Source organism: Anas platyrhynchos, chromosome 1, assembly GCF_047663525.1.
Source record: "Anas platyrhynchos isolate ZD024472 breed Pekin duck chromosome 1, IASCAAS_PekinDuck_T2T, whole genome shotgun sequence".
Classification (NCBI taxonomy): domain Eukaryota; kingdom Metazoa; phylum Chordata; class Aves; order Anseriformes; family Anatidae; genus Anas; species Anas platyrhynchos.
Window position 1 is genome coordinate 26,643,495 of NC_092587.1, and position 15,517 is coordinate 26,659,011.

Below are 15,517 nucleotides of genomic sequence, written 5' to 3' on the forward strand. Positions count from 1 at the left end.
GTCAATAGATAAGGAGAATTAGATAAGGATACCTATTACACTTACTTGACATATTTAACAGCTTGCCACCTAGTTAAAGTGCCAGCATAGTGTCTATAATTTAAAATATCACAATGTTCATACAGATAATACACAGAAATAGGCAGGGTTGTGTTTACTACAGCCCATTTTTAATAAAAAACATTTCTCATAAACAGATATTTCCAACTCTTTTGCATAGTTTTGTATGAAAAAACTTGTTATCTTTTCTTTTACACACAACTATATATAATGGATATACTAGAATTGCACAGCAACACTTAAAAATCTGCATAATTTATAAATCAAAATTTTAGTTATCTAAAGTCATTTTTGCAGTGTCTTACTCTGGCTGCCTAATAAGTTTGTTAGAGTTCAAATACCATAAAAATAATAGTTAAAAGAAAGCTGATCAAGTGCCATTTACAAAGGTACAAAATATACAGCAAAGTTAACTTCTCATTAAATAAAATATACATATTAGTTGATGTTCCAAATCATTAGGTAACACCTTATTTTAAGGGATAAACTTACAGGGATCTTTTTCCCTGATATAGGATAATTACACAACAGTTAATTTTTCTGAATACTTATGCAATTAGTCACATTCATTTTAGCTGTGGATAATAAAGGACTGAGAATATCATTCTATGTAGTGAGGGCCAAAAGTTATCCCTGTTGGAATCGTAGTAAAGTCAGCGTGAAACCCTTGGGACCATTTTCACCTGAAGTATCCCAGCCTACCAATTTAAAAATTTATAGTAATAGCGCCAATCATTATCACTGTGATGGCAATTAAACCTCCAAGAGAATTCTCCTGTAATCTAGCAATCAACGTACCATTAAAATAAAGTGTTGCCAACTTATTCCACATTTATTCTGTTGTTAAAATAGCAAGATATGAAAACTGCCTACTTAGTCTTAAATCGATTCCCTGAAAATAAATGAGTTTTAGAATAATAGCATGTTCCCACTTAAACCAGCCATTGTCATCTTAACAGTTTGGAATGAATGGTAAGTGCTTGCATGTTACATTAGCGAAGAGGTATAACACCATCTACAATTACAGCACTGTTGCATCCCCGACGTTTACTCTTGATCCAGGCGTATATTAACCATGGCAAAGCATCGGCCCACGCTATGAAAGAAAGGTTCAATGAAAACATCCGTCAGGCTCTTCCATATGGTTTGCACGGAAGGCAAGACCATGAGACAGGTTCTCACAAATGGCACCACAACCCTGTAAAAGAGCACATCAAAGATTTGTAAGATTATTGCCAATACAGCATTGGGAAATCGAGATAACAAAACCCAAGTGTGAGATCTTACGGAAAAGTAAGGTGATTTGATGACTCTAAATACCTAAGCAGTGTTATCTTAGACTCTTGCACTCATTCTACATAGATTTTGCTCTCCCACAGCCTCACACCTACCCACGTATAAGCACCACGACATGGTGCTTATACTGGCTGGGCTCATTTGTGTGCAACAGCTTGCTAGTCCTCATCATGTCTCTGCTTCTTAAATGCCAACACTGAGCTAATTTTTGGACATACCTTTCAAAGGGGTGAACTTTTGCTGTCTCTTCCTGCTGCTGGAGGGGATGGTGTATGTGATGGGCTGCAACCTCGCAGCCATCCCACTGTGGTTGAAGGACAGAGCTGTCCTTTAAGGAACAAGAGTGGGAGTCCTGGGGGCCTGACAGAAACCACACACTCCCCAGTTTGACTGACTGCAAACAGTGTTCTTTATGATCTGTTTGGGGCATTCTTTTGTCCCTTGTCTGATGTTTCTTCTGGCATCTCTTTTCTCTGTCTCCCTCTCACACACACACCTTGCCATTCATTCTACCATCATTCCACCATCACTGTTGCAAGCTGCTCCAATAAACAGAATCAGTAAAGTGACATTCAGCTACATTTAATTGCCATTGTAGGAGACGTGCCAAACTTCCTATACATGGCATCTTGTAGACATCTTGAAGCTTTTCACTTATGGGTGAGAAACTACGGTAGAAAGTGGTCAAAAGTCTTGACCAGGGAAAAGATCTCTCTCTCTTTCTTTTTTTTTTCTTTCCTTTTTTTTCCACTCAGGGTGCATACTTGAACATTGTGTGCTTCCAGTCTGCTGAGCAGTAGTAATTATGCTTGTATGCTCTCCATATGCCCCAACTCCAAAGCAATGCCATGAGCAGTGCCTCGGGCTAAGCAGACTAACACCAGAGCACATACGGCTGGTTCACCAGGGCCAGCAGATGCAAGGTATGTAATCACACTAGTGTAAGTTATTCTCCTTTTCTAATCACTTTCTGGCCAAAACCCTTAGTCATTTCACTAAGCCCAATGGGTACAGACAAATCCAAAGTATAAATAATTTATGTAATACTGAAGTGGTACTAGAACAAGGTTTTCAAAAATCTGTGTGCTACAGCTAACATGTATTTCCTGTGTTAGGTAGAAGATACAGATTTCTTTGATAAAGACAATAAACTCTTCTAGTTCACTGTTGCGTTCAAAATTTAAGAGGCCAGTCTTGCTTCCACATAATTCTGGTGCAGAACTGTCATTGACTTTGGATAGGATGAAGGAAGTATTAGACAAAGTAGTTAAGTTTATCACAGGTCTGAAAAATACGTATTGTGTATTTCCAGTGAGTGCTGCTCAGAATAACAGTGTAGGAAAAACAAAACAAAACAAAACAAAACAAAACAAAAAAAGGGGGTACATTTTAAGAAAGTTAAAGTTTTTACCTAAAGTGTCAGAATTAAAAAATATATTTTCAATGTTTATCTAACTGGATTCTCAGCTTTTAACATACAGTGCAAGCCATATACTAGTATGCCTGTGCTGCGCTCTAAACTAACCCAGATGGATTATAACAAGAATAGTTTTTCTAAAACCATCTCTTTCTTTGTCTCTGCTGAAACAGCTAGTAATATACACATTATATAGAACTGTGAGAGTTACTGGAATACTGTGCCTATAGTTTTATACTGAACCCTGTAAACTATCTGCTTTATAATCACATATAGTATCAGTGTATATAGGATAGATAATTTATAGAATTTAAAATCAGGGCTTCACTTGTTAGCACACAGTTGATAAACATCAGTAATGCAAAGGGAAAAAAAAATGGTATTTCTCCAAGCAACATGGGGAAAACACCAGAAATGACTACTCAGCTTTTGTTGACTTCACCCCTTTCCCGTTTCAGTTTAGTTTGTAAAGGCTGCTGCTTCTCAGCTACCATCTAAATTCAATTTGGCCTGCATCTTTTTTTTTAAATCTAACTGATTTGCAGGGAAGCAGAAAAGTTTACATTTCTATTGGATCCTCCATAAACTGGATCACACAAACTACAAACCAAATTACAACCAAATACCACATTATGCAAGTTTCACAGAAGGACGCAGTGATGCATGAGGAGTTCATTACGAAAGGCTGGAAAAGCAGAAATCATGCTACCTGCAACTACTACAGAGATCATCTACATAGCACCAGAAATCAACATCTTTCAATAATGTTAAACACGATAAATAGCAATGTTTTGATAATGTTCTGTAATCTTTTTATACTTATTATCCAATTTTATGGTAAATGCATGCTGAAAACAGCATAGGCTATCTCCATAGGAGGATATGTGAAACATGCTAGCAAACAAAACTAATTAATGTAAATAGCTTTCAATTTTTAAATAAAAGTCAGTCTGCTTAGTATTTTCTAACTTTAATAATATGCATGCATGTCTATATATGTGTCTATGTATATACATGTAAGTATATATGTTGTTCCATGGAGTGACCAAGCACAAATTAAAAACAAATAACCAAGTGCCATTTGAGGTTTTTTCTTTGTTGTCACCTATCATATAAACATGAACATATACAGCCTTTACTCACAATGTTGTAGATTTACTCCTGTGTGCACTTCTACTCAGAGACAGTAACTACTTGCTCGAGTAATGTCTACCAGTGGAAGTAAAGTTGGTATTCCCTAAGGATATTGACAGTTACTACAATTTTGGTACTACCAGTATAAACACACGGTAAAGCACTGGAAAGAAAAATAAACTTCTGCTGAATTTGATATCTAAGCTGAAGGATTTTTTGATACAGGTATTTCAGCTACCTGTATGACCTATCATTAAATTGTTCTATGTATATATATTATAAAATACCCATCTTCTCACTAAGTAGGAGTCACCTCTTTTGGAAGCTGTTGACCTTAAATGAGCAGATTATCCTCCTTGTTCCACCCTATTCTTTTTTTTTTCTTTTCTTTCTGTTCAAGGAATGACATCTACGATATTATACACATCATCCTTTCTCACTTTTGCTCATTTTACTTTTTTTTCCTGCTACTTCCTAATGAAACATTGTCAAGAACCAAGCACCTCTTCAAAATGGCAAAGAACAACTTAATTCTCATTTATAAAGATATTTTTGATTTCTCAGGAGGCAGTTCAACTTTTTATAGAGCTGGGCAATGTGTTTGGAGTAGTAATTCCCTATTAATTCAAATTCTTGCTTTAAAGTGAAGAATCACATCTTCACAGAATCACAGAATCACAGAATTTCTAGGTTGGAAGAGACCTCAAGATCATCGAGTCCAACCTCTGACCTAACACTAACAGTCCCCACTAAACCATATCCCTAAGCTCTACATCTAAACATCTTTTGAAGACTTCCAGGGATGGTGACTCCACCACCTCCCTGGGCAGCCCGTTCCAGTGCCTAACAACCCTTTCAGTAAAGAAATTCTTCCTAACATCCAACCTAAAACTCCCCTGGCGTAACTTTAGCCCATTCCCCCTCGTCCTGTCACCAGGCACATGGGAGAACAGACCAACCCCCACCTCGCTACAGCCTCCTTTAATGTACTTATACAGAGCAATAAGGTCACCCCTGAGCCTCCTCTTCTCTAGGCTGAACAAGCCCAGCTCCTTCAGCCGCTCCTCATAGGACTTGCTCTCCAGGCCCCTCACCAGCTTCGTCGCCCTTCTTTGGACCCGCTCAAGCACCTCGATGTCCTTCTTGTAGCGAGGGGCCCAAAACTGAACACAGTACTCGAGGTGCGGCCTCACCAGAGCCGAGTACAGGGGAAACATCTTCTCCTGCAATGTCTTTCAAAATGGAATCCCAGACATGTCTTAATGCTATTTTTCAAATACTGTATCATCCAGTGGTTAAATTACCCAGCTCCAGGTTTGTGTGTGCACTACATCATGATTTTGAATTAAAAGCCTTGCATGACACTACAATATAAGCAAGTATTGCGAACAGACTCCTAAATATTGACTAGCAGTTTCAGAGCTTCTTGTAGAGTCCTAGTAACCTTTGGGTTACTTATGACTGCATTGTACATCGCAGGACCTAGGTAGACTGGAAACGATAAAACTAAAAAGGAAGCAAAACAACATCTGCCTACTTCCTTTTCAGAACACATGGGTATACAGCAGGACAACACCAGACCATAAGGCCACCTTCATGCACAGCTGAACTGTAACTTCTTTCGATTTCAGACAGGCATGTAGAGATTTCAGGGTTGACTATGATAGTAAAAGTGATACAAATAGAAGCTGTGGAGAACGAGGTAAGAGATGATGCATGCGCATAGAAGCTCAAGCTAAGAGGATCTCAGACTAACTATGACTCTAGCAGATGACAAGAGTACAAAGCTGGCTGAGTCCTTACGTTTAAGAGTTCATCTCAGACCCAAGACTCAGGTTATGGATTCTCAAATGATGCACTGATTCTCAGTATAAACAAATAACATATGAGAACACTTTTCAGATAAGACTACAAAAAAGTGTAAGTGAGGTTCAAGCGCTAATTTTCAAGAGGTTGCAAATGCGTGGCTTGGAACGAGAATTAGTACCTGATCTATCATAAAGGTCATGATTTTGCATGGGCTGCCTGGAAAACCAGCAGTATCCTGCTTATATTCAAAAATCAGTAACCTTAACAGCTTCTGTCCAAGGCCATGTTTAAAAGTTTGCTCAGATATTCACAGAAAGATGTTAAAAGTTGGTCTGACGACTCCTGAATGTGTAGTCTGTGCCAAGAATGACAGCCAAGAGTAAAAGAGAAGCAATAGAGAGAAGTAGCCTTCCTTGAACTAGCTTCTGTGTAGGTTACCAACCTGCTAGCTATTGCAGTTTTGACTCATTGCTATCTTTTACCAGGCAACGTATATCTGGAATCCAGCCCAAGAAGCCAGTTTGAGAACAGAACCATAGTATACTCATTTTTTATAGGTCACAATGAAAATTATGGTGTATTATTATGTATTTCTTACTCGGTTTTCTTTTTGCTTTCTGTGATGTCTCATGTGCTTGCTTTCTTTTTTAGAGCTCTTTTTGCTTATGAAAGACAGCATTTACTCTCAGATATGAGGGGTGCAACTCATGAAGCGTCCTTGATGCATGAGGAACACTGCCAGACTTTTGTAGACTTTTGTTGTTGAAGCAGTTTCACATCTATCCTTGGGGAAAGGTTTCCCTGCAGCTGATCAACGTCATCATCTCAATGGTTTGGATGCACTGAGGGAGGCACAGAGACTCCGATAAGCCCTCCTGCAGGCAGCCATGTGGGAGGGTGTGCTCAGAGCTTTCCCATGACGTTTCAACAGCTGAAGACAGAGTTGCAATAAAATGCCCTTCCCCTCACCCATAAAACAAGGAGCTACTATTTTTCCAGGCCCATTGGGATTACATAGAAGCCAATACCATGTATTTAGGGTCCTTACGGCCTGACCCTTTATTACCTCTGATATCTGTTGCTCTTGAACTACCCTCCCAAATGTAGAGACTTTGAAATCCTTAATCCCAAGATAGCTGGAATGCTGGGAGCTGCAGAAAAAGTTAACATAGGCTCAGTGTGTTCAACCTTTGTGTTGGAACAAACCCAGGTTGTGTCTGTGGGAAGACTAGACTGTGTTGGCTTTGGATTGTAGCATTGGGTGGGATCCAAAGGGGTGCAGATAACTTTTCTGAGCTATGCAATTTTTTTCATACTCATTCAGTTGCAAGGAAGATCAAAATAAAAGATCACCTCCATATTGACAATGAATCTGGGGACATAAAATTATTTAGTCGGGAAACGCTTGTGTTCACAGGAAGTCAAGGGAAACTTTTCAAAATTGAGTGCCACATTCAGTCAGTTCTATTTCAGATGCTCTGGGAATCCATAGCTCCTGAGAGTCACTAGGGACTACTTGCATAAATAGAAATAGACCTCTGAGTCCTGGTTCAGTGAAACTCACGTCTATGTATCCAGACTGGGAAATATAGATATAAGATCATTTGGAAGCACAAAAACTTATTAGTCTTAATAAATTGTGTATCTGTGAATTATTCCATAGATACTCCACTATTTAAATCTGTTTGCCTACCGTACCCTTTTGCAGTTATGGTACAGTACAGCACAGTGACCAAAGGCAGATCAAAAAGTCTGGGCACACTATATGATGATTTGAGGGCCAGAGAAGTAGTGGGTGGGTGGCTTTAAATTAGATCACAACTCCTTTGGATATTATACAAACTCTCCATGCTCCAAAATTTGAGTTAATCAGTTTTTGAAGTGGCTTATAATGACATCATCAACCCAAATGTCCATTCCACTTTGGAAAACTGAAATCTGCAACCAAAAGACTGCAATCAGAGGTTCATACATCCAATGTATTTCTAGCATTTTGAGTCTGTTCTCCAATTTCTGGATTGTATTTTGTTTTCCTTACCAAAGGAAAACATGATTCCAGTACTACCCAAGTCAAATGAGACTTTGGCCAAAACCTATGTATATGGAAAATCCTAGTCTAGGAGTGTCATTGATAATCCACATTCATCCCTTCCTCTGCAGCCTGATGGATTTTCAATTCTCTTCTCAATGTTATTCTTTCTCCTGCCTTTCTTCCTTCTCCACAATCAACTGCCTTTCTGGGTTCAAGATACTCTTCCCTGGTATTTTGCCAGTATTTTCTGTTTCACGTACATCAGCTTTACTGGCTTGGAGAGCAACTGTATTCGCCTGTGAACCTGGGCCATAGTCAGAACCAGCTTGCCTGAGCTCTGAAAGGGTTCTTTGCTTAGGTGCAAGTGATTTGGGGCACTGCACCTAGAGCTGGCCATGTACCAGATATAAGGCAGTGACAGCAGACTTTGTGACAGTAGCAAAGAAAGCACAAGCTGGGCCCTCAAAAGCTTCCTTCAGGCTGTGAGTTAAAAAAAGGGAAGAGGTAACCTTACTGAGAAGGTGTCAGGTGTAGGTAATACGTCTGCCCAGGTCTTTCACTTAAAACACAGAATCACAGAATGGTTGGAAGGGACCTCTGAAGATCACGTAGTCCAACCCCCCTGCCAAGCAGGATCACCTAGAGCATGTTGCACAGGATGGCATCCAGGTGGGTTTTGAGTATCTCCAGAGAAGGAGACCCCATAAACTCTCTGGGCAACCTGTCCCAGTGCTCTGTCATCCTCACAGTAAAATGCCCCTCATATTGAACCAGAACTTCCTGTGCTTCAGTTTGTGCCTGTTGCCTCTCATCCTCAACACGTTTTAACAACTTATACTCCGGTTTACAGAAACAAGCGGCCATTACTATTAACAGAGCCAGCCGAGGCGCTATAGAAACGCTGGGACAGGCTCTCAGCCCCAAGGAGCTTACACAGCAAGGTGTGGGGCGGAATCACCGCAAAAGCAGCATCTTCACTTCCCCCCCCTGTAACACGCAGCGGGCGGCGCGGGTTGACCTGTCCGCCGTTCGCCGGGGCGGCGCGGGGCGCACTCACCAGACGTGCAGGCAGCTGAGCGCCGCGAACACGATCCCGGCCACCAGGGCCAGCGGCACGGCGAGCAGCAGGCTGAGGAGCTTGTAGAGCACGTACTTGCTGAGCTCGAAGAGCGCGTGGCTGCAGATCCACACCTTGTCGAAGGAGTGGGTCAGCTCGGGCTCGGCGATCACGTCCTCGAAGCCCAGCTGGAAGAAGAAGCGGCGCCGTCAGCCGCTGCCCCCGCTCCGCTCCCTGCCCCTGCCCCCGCCCCAGCCCCAGCCCCAGCCCCAGCCCGCCCCGACCCACCTGCAGGTGGGCGTTGAGCCCGTGGGGGTCCCGGTCCTGCTCGTCCTCCGCGTACTTCTCCGCCTCGGACAGCGCGGGGCCGCCCGGCGGGAAGTTGTCGTCGTCCATGAAGATGCGGGTGTCCGCCTTCTCCGTCTCCAGCCCCATGGCGCTGCTGCCCGGCCCGGCCCGGCCCTACCCTGTCCGGCCCCGGCCGCCGCGGCTCCGGCGGGCTGGGGCGGAGCGGGAGCGCCGGGCTCCGCCCTGCCGAGCCCCGCTCCGGGGCCCCGGGCCGGGGAGGAGGCCCCGGGCTGAGGCCGCCCCTGCCGCGGGGCGGGCGGCACCGGGCGGCTGCTGGGGGCCGGGGCTTCGCCTCGGGCGCAGGCCCCGCGCTGCCCTCACGGGGGTCTCGGCCGGCCCCGGCCGGGTTTGGGGACCTGCCGCCCTCCTGCCAGCCCCCGGGGGAAGGCAGCAGGAGGGGAGGTGTGAGGCCGCTGCCCTCCGCGGCTCCCCCGCCCAGCCGGTCCTGCCCAAACCGCCGGGCGGTTGCTGCAATAAAATTGTCCGTCCATCAGTACAGGCTGTCACCGTGTCCTCCCTGGGTTTTGGCTGCAGCCCGTGCAATTTATTTCCTCTGTTTTATTTGAGAACGTGGTTTAAGCCTGAGAGTGCTCGATATAAAAGTAAGTGGCTCTAATGACAGCTAGCAGCATCTGATAGCGTTCATCTACGTTGAGACCTGATGCACCGTCAGTTGTACATTTCTGCTGCATCCAACAGCCATAGAATCATAGAATAATCATTAAAGTGGGAAAAGACCTCCAAGATCATCTGGTCCAACCATCCCCCTACCACTAATGTCAACCAACAAACCACATCCGTATGCACCACGTCCAACCTTGAACACCCACAGGGACGGTGATGCCACCACCTCCCTCGGCAACCCGCTCCAATGCCTGACTGCTCTTTCTGAGAAGATATGTCTCCTAATTTCCATGATCTCTCACAGAAAGAAAAGTGACATTGCTAATCAGTGATCCAGGCTCGTTAAATTGGAAAGAAGCTGGCACTACTAATCACTAGTAATTTTCTTTGCATTTCACCAACGTGTTAAATTAAGAACAACCTTAAGCTTAGTGAAGCTCACAGGAAAGTGATATAAAAATAACTGTCCAAGTTTTGGCTAGGAAATCACCTAATACAATGCTCTGCACCATACTGCATTGTTCTTGACCGGATAACTTCTGCAGAAAAGCTTTGCATCTCTGCGTAGCTCGTGTTGATGCTTTTTTCTTCCCCGCTAATGAGTTTAGTGCTACTGGTGTCACGTAAATTGTTTAGATCCAGCAGAGTAACTGTGGCTCACTAACCGTAAAGGCTCGCAAATAACCGTTTACAATAGGTTCAAATGCAAGCAAAGAAACAGTGTGATGACTTGGGACATACTTCTGAGCTACATTTCTACCCTCACACCCAATTCATCTTTTTTAATTTTGTATTTATTTATTTATTTTTTTTTGAGTGGGTGGAACAAAAAGGCCAGTTGTCCAGGTTGAGGTTCAATCCCACTCCTTAGGATGCTTCTGTCCAGCAATTTTTTTTTTAACCTCTAGGTATGTGGAGCTGCTGTTCCAGCAGTGAGGGCAGCTTGAAGGCATTCAGTGGGCTTCTGGTGGCTGCTTGGGTCGGACACACAAATTTGGGTTTGTTGCTGGTACCAAGCTAGGGGCTACCAGTGGAGGATGCCAAACTAGCCCTGTAGCTACTGATGTCAGACCGTTCTGGTTTATGTCAACTACTTTTTACCTTCCCTCTCACTGGACTGGACATGGATTGGGGTGCAGTGCTGCTCCTGAACAGACCTACCCACTTCCCAGCCACTCCTCCTGCATCTCACTCCGCCAGCCAGCTGGAACATCGAGCCTGTAGCTCCCTGTGCTGAGATCCAGGTTTGCTAAAAGCAAGGGGGTAGCTCTCCTTGCAAGATTGCCCAAGTCACAGCCCCTCACTGGAGAGTAGTCTTGGAGTATCAGCCCCATTTATAAAAACAAGACAAGTACTTTTTTGTTAATGTCCATCTGGTTTTGAAAGCTGTTATTTTAATAGCTGATAAACCATGTCTGTCAAGGCAGCTCTATGGAAAATGAATAATTTTCCTTTATAATCTCTGAGGACTGGAGGATTTGAAACAAAGTGATGCAATTGATCCTGAAAGAATAATATTTTTCATGAAAAGCCTGTTTAAAAGCAATAAAAAGTTCAAGACTGTAGACGACTTGGGATGTTGTTTATTGAGAACCCTTTACAATATGCTGTTTTCAATAACTGGCAGTTGTTTTGGAAATGATTTGTATATGAATGATCAAATGAGGTTGACTGCAAAGCCCAAGCAGTGTCAAGTTCTGATCCCTGGCTTCTCTGGCAAATGCACAGAAAACAGAGAGGCATATGCAATGTTCAGTAAGGGTGGTTTTTCCAAGTCTCCCCCCTAGTCTGCTTGCTCTCCCCAGGGCTGCCTGGCTCAGCTCTCTGCCAGCATGGCTGGACAGTACAGTTTGAAGGACGAAAATAAGGGTACAGGGCAATGTCTGCAAACAGGGTGGAAATCGGTCCCTGGCTGTCTTCTCCAGTCTTAATGCTCTGCAACATCATTTGGACAGATGTTTATATGTATTCCCCAATCTCTGTGTAGATAACAACCAGATAATTATGTGATGTAAAATGTACGTGTGTGTGCTTTCCATGCTTTGGAAAGCACACATGCACCAGGTGTAGTTCTTCAAGGTACTTGAAGATACCATCAGATATTGAGGAGATAAAATGTACCTGCATTCTTTAAACATTGTACATTTTGTTGCTCTGCTTTTTAACAAGAAAGAGAAATTATTCTGTGTTACAACTGCTTTGCATTCTTCTATGAATGGTCATTTATTGCAGTATAGACTGCATAACTTCTGGATAACAATTATTCTCTCAAGGAACTTATAATCAAAAACAGGTGCAGGTATAAAGATGCGTTCTGGGAAACAAGCAAGGATTTTTTAGGATCTGTACTTCTGTTACTGTGTTCTTATACACATCCTTTAAAAGGGAGTTTTAAAAACTGATTTGTAGAAGTGTTGAGAAGAAGAATCACAAACGTTCATGTTTCATTCCTGTAAGGCATGAAATGCAGTGTAAGGGGAAACATCACAGCTCACATGCACATTTTTGGAAGATAAAGTTCTCAGAAAAAAAATAATCATATTTATCAGTGGCAACGAATAGGTTAAGTTGGTTACACTTAGCCTCTAACCAATGTGTAATTTTATTGCAAAATGTCAAGTCAGTTCAACCTTTGTTTTATAAGGATGTTCCTGTTTAAACTTCAAGCATTACTTTGATTATTGTAGTGTTTTATATACAAATAGAGACTATCTTTCCTGAACATGGCAAGGATGTCATTTATATGGCTTTTGGCAAAAGCTTGAACAATTATACTTTGCATTTGAGAAAGCTCTCCAGTCGTTGCAACGCGACCCTGAATCATGTCCAGTTGGGTCTCATCTATTCTGTTTGGCTTGTCTGAGTTCAGTTCTCAGGCTATTTTTTGCCTTTTCCCCCTTTGTTTTCCCTTTTAAAAATGTTTCTAACCTGATCTAAAATGATCATGTCATGTTTGTCATATTAATAGCACGTTGCATTTCAGAGATAAAGGGCAAGGAATTGTATTAATTTCTCTTGTTATCTCATTGGACTTCTAACAGATGTGTTTCTCAAGTAAATTATTGTCTTTTCCAGTTCTGTAGTGAAAATCTGAAGGATTTCAGAGTAGCCATGAGAAGAGTCTTTTATTTTGTCCTCACCTCTTTATGGCATGTCTGGGGAATTTTAGTCACTGCTGCTTCACAGATGGACTGGTGGGACACAAAATGTCATATGGGCTCTGAGAATTTGGGAGCAGTACAGGTGAGGTGTGAAAGAGTGGCTGCAGCTCTCCCCTGACCACACAGGGAGGGCACAAGAGAGAGGGAGCTGCAAAGATGAGATTTCAAGAAGTGATCAGGCAGTATGAATAGGGAGGTTACAACCCTTTTCCCCAATTTTCTTTTCGATAAACGTATGCATAAACCCATATGAAGGAAGCAGGTGTGTTGAGCTGAGGAACTTGTGTGGCATTAAGGGATATGCAAGGTGAGTAAAAATGGAGCAAAACACAAAGGATCTTGGAGATCAAAGATATGGACTACAATCTATATTTTTGGTTTGTTTATTTCAGAGTGGGTAGATCCAATATTCAGATGATATATATGGAGAGGTTTAAGCTGAAAACTCCATCACCTTGTCTTGATTTAGCCCTATTTGTATATAAAAAAATTACTTGTTTGAAGGTAATAGGAAAAGCTGATGGGAAACTTTTGCCAAAAGTCTTTTACCAGCATACATATGGCAATTTGTCACCACTGAGCCACTGACTCTTGACTAGTTGCATGGAAAAGCATAAGTAGGTCCTGTCTCTGTATAGATAATCTCTTACTCTCAGTTGCTTTTCTTGTAGCTTTCTGTCCCGTGGAGTGTAAATTTCACTGTTTTCAGTGATCAATCAACGTAAATAAATGGAAGCCACAGCTAAATATTTACATTTATTTTGCCAAATTATATCCAACTCTGCTGAATTTAAGCCAAAAGCTTCTGTGAAGTCTGTCAGGGTGAAAGCTGCTTACAGAGTAGTCAGGATGTGATAAATGTATTCAGGTCAAAAACTGGCCGCAAAAATGGTTTTAGGATTTTCTGGATCTCTTTCAGCCAAGCTAGGCTAGGGGTAATAGAGATGTTTATAATAGCTTTCAGCATAGCCTCTGATTTCTAATATGAGAAAGAAAGAAAGAAAGTACTCCCATGAGGTCTCCCGAGTGACTGCTTTGATAGTTTACCAGTAAGTGCTCAAATCATCTCTAGTGTGGGGCTGAGAGAGTTTGCTACTTAAATCCAACAGTGGGAAATCAGTTCCTTGTGAGCAGATGGAGAGTATGGGGAATAGCAGAGGGGCTGGGCTGAAGCAATTTTTGCTTGATTCTTGTTCCTGTTCTCCAATCAGTAGAACTCTGGAAATGCTTTCATTGTGTTTCCATAATTTGTACTGATCTGTTTCATCTTTCTTTCCTTCTTTCTTTCTTTCTCTCTTTCTTTCTTTCTTTCTTTCTTTCTTTCTTTCTTTCTTTCTTTCTTTCTTTCTTTCTTTCTTTCTTTCTTTCTTTCTTTCTTTCTTTCTTTCTTTCTTTCTTTCTTTCTTTCTTTCTTTCTTTCTTTCTTTCTTTTCCTTCCTTCCTTCCTTCCTTCCTTCCTTCCTTCCTTCCTTCCTTCCTTCCTTCCTTCCTTCCTTCCTTCCTTCCTTCCTTCCTTCCTTCCTTCCTTCCTTCCTTCCTTCCTTCCTTCCTTCCTTCCCCTTCTTTCTAGTATTTGCTTGTCACTGTACTTTATAGGTCTCAGCAGAGCTCTAATTAACATGTTAGCATATGCTACAGGGTAAAACTCATTACGCCTCAGTGGGACCCAGGTTTGAACAGTGAAAGAAATGGTGATCTAATGAGAGAAGTCCCAAGTTGGGCTTTGGGGGCTGACTACATGCGTGATATGTACTTTAAGGTTTATAGCAGTACAGGGACTGTTATAATGCATTTATTTTTTTAATGTGTGCTTGAGTATGTTGAAGATTATAAGGAACTGTGTTGGCTGCTAAGAAAGTATTAAAGACAGGTTCCTGCTAAGTGGGCCAGCTGCATGTTGTAAAAGGTTGGGGCAGGAATGTAGGGTATGGAAAGCTGCTCAGCTCTGGCTGGCAGCTCCTGGTGCCTGTTGGTGCTCCAAACCTGCCCCAGCTGGGGAAGAAAAACATCTCGTTCAGCCTTACAGCACGGTCTTCAAACAGCTTCTGCTGTTCAGCTGACCGGTGGTGGCTTGTTAAAATGTGGAAACCCAAGTGTTTATGGCTGTTTATTCATATAAGCAGAGCAAAGAAAGGCATTAACGTTTCATGTAGCGTGAAACCAGAACCCGAACGCTGATCAAACCTTCAGAGCTGGCACTGTGGGCCCGCTAAGGGAAAAAAGGGAAAGGGTTATGGTGGAGGAGATACGCAAACAGCCCTGCTGGTGGTGTGATCTGCAGGAAGGACCAGACAAGGAGGTCTGTGTGAGCACCCAACAGTCAAACCACAGGTTCTGTCGGAAAATCATTATAAGAGCAGTAGCTGTGCTTGGCCGCCATCCGTTGCAAGTATTCATGGCTTAGCTCTCTGTGATGGGGAGCCCTGATTTTTAGCTTGTGCTGCACCTTGTCTGCTGGAGATTGCTAAATGCTCTGGTTTAGTAGGGCTCTCTTAATAGTTGTTTTATACTTTTGTCAGTGGAGTGTTGCTTCACAGGGCACTAATGTCCAGATGATTACTGGGAGTTGCCAAGTGGCA

The 15,517-nt window shown here is 42.5% G+C and overlaps 1 protein-coding gene across 1 annotated transcript; it reads right to left on the reverse strand.

Annotated features, from left to right (window-relative positions):
* Positions 1 to 148: 148 nt before the first annotated feature.
* Positions 149 to 9,332, reverse strand: CAV2 (caveolin 2). Its single transcript, XM_027457631.3, has 3 exons — positions 9,094 to 9,332; positions 8,806 to 8,993; positions 149 to 1,258 (listed from the first exon to the last, which is right to left on the reverse strand). Exons 1-3 carry the CDS (start codon positions 9,238 to 9,240, stop codon positions 1,108 to 1,110), a joined length of 486 nt encoding a protein of 161 aa, XP_027313432.1. The 5' UTR covers positions 9,241 to 9,332; the 3' UTR covers positions 149 to 1,107.
* Between the last annotated feature and the right edge of the window lie 6,185 nt (positions 9,333 to 15,517).